This window comes from Sinocyclocheilus rhinocerous, unplaced genomic scaffold (assembly GCF_001515625.1).
Source record: "Sinocyclocheilus rhinocerous isolate Xijiao unplaced genomic scaffold, SAMN03320098_v1.1 scaffold600, whole genome shotgun sequence".
Classification (NCBI taxonomy): Eukaryota; Metazoa; Chordata; class Actinopteri; order Cypriniformes; family Cyprinidae; genus Sinocyclocheilus; species Sinocyclocheilus rhinocerous.
In genome coordinates this window covers 495,091-501,131 of record NW_015653464.1, presented here as the reverse complement: position 1 = coordinate 501,131, position 6,041 = coordinate 495,091, and the positions used below count along the sequence as shown (strand labels likewise).

The 6,041-nt window shown below is 37.9% G+C and overlaps 1 protein-coding gene across 2 annotated transcripts in view; it reads left to right on the top strand.

The window, feature by feature from the left end:
• Positions 1-3,290: 3,290 nt before the first annotated feature.
• Positions 3,291-6,041, top strand: part of LOC107715915 (ankyrin repeat domain-containing protein 10-like) — a 26,950-nt gene continuing 24,199 nt past the window's right edge. For both annotated transcript variants that reach the window (XM_016522179.1, XM_016522181.1), the window contains exon 1: positions 3,291-3,801. In XM_016522179.1, the coding sequence (XP_016377665.1) occupies positions 3,610-3,801 (192 nt within the window). In that variant the 5' untranslated portion in view covers positions 3,291-3,609. The remainder of the gene's footprint in view (positions 3,802-6,041) is intronic.

Genomic DNA, 6,041 nt, shown 5'->3' with positions numbered 1-6,041 from the left:
ACAGAGTGTCAAGGGGTAGGGGTGAAAATATTCCCCTAAGAATTGGGACACCACTACTATGCCGTCACACATCATCATACGTCGTCTAGCTTTTACAATACACACACCTATACTGGTGTGCTGGTGTGCATTAGAGCGCGATCCTGAAGGGCGACGAGAGCACCGGAGCGGTCGTGCTTCACGCGGGGGTTAACGACACCAAGCTGCGGCAGACGGAGACACTGAAGAGGGACTTCAGGAGCCTGATCGAGACGGTGCGCCGCACATCGCCCGCGACGACGATCATCGTGTCAGGACCGCTTCCCACGTATCGACGAGGACATGAAAGGTTCAGTAGACTTTTTGCTTTAAATGAATGGTTATTGTCATGGTGTAAAGAACAGAAACTGCTCTTTGTTAATAATTGGAATCTTTTCTGGGAGCGTCCTAGGCTTTTTCGCGCTGATGGCCTGCACCCCAGCAGAGTCGGAGCGGAACTCATGTCGGACAACATCTCCAGGACGCTACGCTCCATATGACTAGTAAGTCAAATCTCAAATAACTGCCCTGATGACTTGTGTTCTACCCGCTTAAATGATAGAAGTACTTGTGCTGTCCAATCTATAAAGACTGTGTCTGTTCCCCGAATAGTGAGGTCAAAATATAAATTTAATGCAGGATCTAGAAAAAATCTGATCGTGATTAAACCAGAAAAATGTCAAATAAATGAACAAAAACAATTTTTAAAGTTTGGGCTCCTAGACATTAGATCACTCTCACCCAAAGCAGTTATTGTAAATGAAATGATCACAGATAATCGTTTTGATGTACTCTGCTTGACTGAAACCTGGCTAAAACCTAATGATTATATTGGTCTAAATGAGTCTACTCCACCAAGCTACTGTTATAAGCATGCGCCCCGTCAGACTGGTCGTGGCGGCAACAATATATAGTGATATTCTCAATGTTACTCAGAAGAGAGGATACAGGTTTAACTCATTCGAAACACTTCTGTTTAATGTTACACTGTCAGATATGCAAAAGAAATCTATCGTATCTCTTGCTCTGGCTACTGTGTATAGACCACCAGGGCCGTATACAGATTTCCTAAAAGAATTTGCAGATTTCCTCTCAGACCTATTGGTTACTGTTGATAAAGCGCTAATTGTCGGAGATTTTAACATTCACGTTGATAATACAAATGATGCATTAGGACTTGCGTTTACTGACCTAATAAACTCTTTTGGAGTCAAGCAAAACGTCACCGGGCCCACTCATCGTTTTAATCATACGCTAGATTTAATGAACATGACCATTTCCTTGTATCGTGCATGCTGCATATTACTGATATTAACTACACTGTACAAAATTATAAACGCAACACTTTTTTTTGCCCCCATTTTTCATGAGCTGGACTCAAAGATCTAAGACTTTTTCTATGTACACAAAAGGCCTATTTCTCTCAAATATTGTTCACAAATCTGTCTAAATCTGTGTTAGTGAGCACTTCTCCTTTGCCGAGATAATCCATCCACCTCACAGGTGTGGCATATCAAGATGCTGATTAGACAGCATGATTATTGCACAATTAGATCCTCTAATTTTCGTGGTCCCGAAAAATCTTCGTTTGAAGGGCTGTCTGGCCCTTCCCCTTACCCCTACCCCTCCAACCAAAAGAGAATCGAGAAAGGGGAAGGGCTAAGGGGTAGAATTGGGATTGGGCCTAAAGGTCTGTGTCGCAATGCTACTCATATTAAATAAAAGTGAAGTGCATTGTTGAGCACCTTTTTTCCTTTTTATTTTAAAGTGCCTCTTTGTAGTTCTGCAATTCAGTTTCAACTACTTCTCCACTTTCATGTGTGTGGTGGTGGCCCTCTATACACGTCATACTTTTTTTTAACATCTATGTCTTTAGATGTGTGTGTTATGTTTGCGAGTGTTTAGATTTGTATCTGATAACCCACCAAGAGATAACACTGTCCCTTTATGAATGAATTGCTGTCTTACTACTTGCTGCAATTTATTTATTGGTCTGCTTGAAAATGTTCACTTTCAAGTATTCAAACAAATGCTCTACCTTTATAGTGGATGTTCTCCTTGCATTAAGCTGTTTAACACCTTATTTTCTGTCAATAACTCACAATCCCTATTTAGTATGTGGGACAAATTACAAATAATTGAAAGTGGCTGTCACTTTTAGATATAGTTTGCTATCCTACGTATTAAACTAACATGACATTTTTACTTATAACTGTTTCTGTTTTGTATTATTCACTCCGTTTAAATACATGAATGTGTCTGGACTTGGTTTTGGTTGGTAAGATGATAAGTGGTTTGGCAAGAGGTTTATTTTTTTTTAATCAAATGGGGAAGAAACTTGCAAAAGGTGTTCCATTTTTAAAGATTTTCTGTTAGTACTCATCTTCGTACTATGTTTAAAAGCTTCTTTTTTTTTTTTTTTTTACTTCATACCTCCTTTGCCAAACACATTTGTTAAAAAATACATGCAAATACCTTTACATAATACAAAATTAGTCAATCTGCAACAGCAGCTTAGTATGACAATCCCTGAAAAGTGTATTAATTCTTAATAGCTATAAAACGTTATTTGTATGTTTTCATATAGGAGATCCTTTGTGGTATTGTAATAATAGCCAATGTTGGGCTCATTACTCAAAACAATTTGCATGTGACATGGATGTTTGTCATCCTTTCTCCTGACAAAATTAAAATAATAGCTGTATTTCCAGCCGCTATATGAAGTTGATTGAATTTGATTTTAATAATTGAATTTTAAATCATTAGCAATTGTGACAAAAGTAGCCTTTTTTGGATTGTAACTGTAATATTATTACTTAAATTGTATTAGTAATTAGTTACACAACTAGTAACCAGGGAAAGGAATATTATTACTGTAATGTCTTACTAGTAAGTTAGAGTTAAACATCCCAGAGATAGTAAGAGAAGTAGTCGCCCTTTTTTCCCCCAAAATAGGATAACATCATAACCATGTTGCATAGAATCAGATATAAGAATATTTAAAGTATGTATACTTCCTCATCTGACGTTCTTGTTTTGGTACTGTTCACATGTTCTTCACCACGCCACGTTCAGATATAGCTTGTGCGCATGCGTTACTCCATCCTCCGGATCCTCTAGGACTCCGTTTCTGGTTTTGTGGTACGTTTATTTTGTAGAGAGCATGCGCAGCGTCAGTCGCGTTTCACGAGGGATCCGTTTCTGGTTACGAGGGCCTTTTTATTTTAGTGGGCATGCGCAGGCTAGATTCAAGTCTGAATCAATTATCCGTTTCTGGTTTTGTGCTGCGTTTATTGTGTAGTAGGCATGCGCAGTGTCGGTCTCAAGTGATCCGTTTCGGGATTTTGGGTGCAGTCATGCGTAGCTCCAGTCCTGACTCTCAACTGATCCGTTTTGGGTTTTGTAGGTTCTTGTGTGAAGATCGGTTCCGCGCGCAAGTGTGATGTGCGTCTCGTCTCGTCTCGCCTCCCCTTTGTAAACGCTTTGTTTGGGCGGTGCACTTAATGAGAGCAGACATCGTGAAGTCCACCATCTTTGTGACGGTTTTTATTTCCACGTATTTATAAGAGCGAGGGTTTGTGTTTTGCATTAATGTCGGTGGGCCTGGAGTCTGGGTTTTCCAGCGAGGAGGTGCTAAATATCCGCTTCCCTCTTCACCGCGCCTGCAGAGATGGAGATGTGGGCGCGCTGTGTTTGCTCCTCCAGTGCAGCGCAGATCAGCTGGCCGTGGAGGACTCTTTCTACGGGTGGACTCCTCTACACTGGGCTGCACACTTCGGCAAGGTACATAATAATCACGTTCATTTATGAGCAGCATACCCGGATACAGTGTACAAATGCATACTTGATTAAACCATTATTTGTTACTCTTCTTAATAAAATGCAATGTATTGCATCTTTCATTTATTCATGCATTGTAAAGTTATTCGTGAATGATTCTCAAACCGCATCAGAAGATGATAATGCGATCGTGCAAATGTCATCTGACTTGTGTTGACGATCCAACGTTAGTTGAACGTTGCGCGTAACGTTACATTCAGTGATGAACTGCGACAGTTTGGCTTGATCTTTTCGTTTCCATTTTTTTCTTCATTTTCTTGTTTTAAACAAATTTGTCTTGTGATTATTAATCCGTGTTGGTTGTAAAAGAGCAAAACCGAAACGAAGACGATTAGGAATTTTACGAGTCCGTTTTCATTAACGTTAGATTATTTTAGTACTTTTGGAGAGGAAATATATTTGGAAAGAAATGCAGCTGTATTGATGTCAATTGATGATTGATTTTCAACACAACTGATATATATATATATATATATATAATACGTTATAAATTAACTAGGCTAAATGCAACAAATGAGTGTTACACTTTTTAGTGACTTAGTTAATAGCTTTCAGTGATTCATATTGTTGTTGCATTCGATTTAATAATATATCACGCAACACGAACAAATATATGACGTATCATTTATTCATTTGTATTAACGTTGTTTTATCTAACTGGTTATTCTGATGACAGCATCTGAATAACCGGTTTTAGAAGCATAATTAGATGCAACAACACAGTAAAAGATCTTATTTTGTTTCATTTTGGACACAATGGCATACTTTTCAACTGCTTTCACTCATTCTTGAGTGTTTTTGATTCGCTGAAAGAACCTCCTCAGAGTCCTTTTCCCGGATATCGAGCTGCACGTGTGGTCATATTTTGACAGTATTTATCATTTAGTAGTTTTACAAGTGTAATTTTGCATTGAGACCTGTGGGTGTAGTCTTTCCTCGGGTAATGATGTTGAACTTCAGGTTTCCCTCACTTTCTAAAGAGCTATCTGTTATGTAGCTGATGTTGTATTCTCAGATGTCTTGAGGATAGCCAACCAGAGGAAGCATGAGAGTCAGCAGGCTGATATAAACACCAACCCTCAGTTTATTTTTAGAAATGAATTACTGAAAAGGGAAAGCATTTTCTCCATTGCCTTGACTTTCAAAGCTCCACAGGATGCGTGCATGGACTTGCATTTTAGCCTTTCAGACTTAAAGGGAAATTCCTAAGTGTCCGTGTGTGATCAACAGGGTATTAGATCAAACTGTTTCAAGTTGAATTATAATGCCGAATCTGATATGACTTATAAAAAAAAAAGTCATGAGGAAGTCATAAATCTCTCTGTTCTTGTGCCACTCCCACTTTCTGTGCATTGTTGGCTTTATCTGGATGGATGTAATGTCTTCCAAAGCATGGGAGTGTCTAGAGAAGAATGGTTTAAGGCACTGTTGAGTACATTAATAACAGGAAGAGTTAGAGAGTGAAATTTGAGATTTTGCAGAAGCGATCACCAAGGAATGTTGAAACACAACAATAACCATCTTTGATGCACTAAATGCTTCCATTTTGTATCAAATACAATTGTTTTATTACCCAAGTACATTAGACCAATATTTAGCCCAGTTGGATGAATAACAGAAGTGTTGTAAAACCCTTTCAGCTGAGAATAAATAATGGACCCTTTTACAGACTGTGATGACACATTTCCAGTTATTGATGTAAATCTAGCAAAGATTTTTATGTTGTTGTTTAAAAACGTATGCACATTTCTAACATTCTGCCAGAAGAAAAAAACGTTAACACTGCTAAATTTGCACAATGGCAAATTTGACATCTTTCTCTCTTCTGACCACTTTAATCAATCTCTCTCTCTCTATTTTTTTAAATTTTTTTATAAATGTCTCTATATTAGGGATATAGCGATTCACTCAACTCATGATTCGATTCCTGATTTTGATTTTACGATTCGATTCGCGGTTTTTTTCAATAAACAAAATGAGATTTAAGACAAATTATAAATTAAATGTGTCCTTTTATTATTGCTTGGACAAAATACTGTACGTTTCTTTATGAAATTGAAATATAACACTATAATAATACACTAATATAGCACTTGTAAATTATTGCTCTTTTGTTGGTTTTGATTGCTTCTATTGTCCTCATTTGTTAGTCGCTTTGGACAAAAGCGTCTGCTAAATGACAA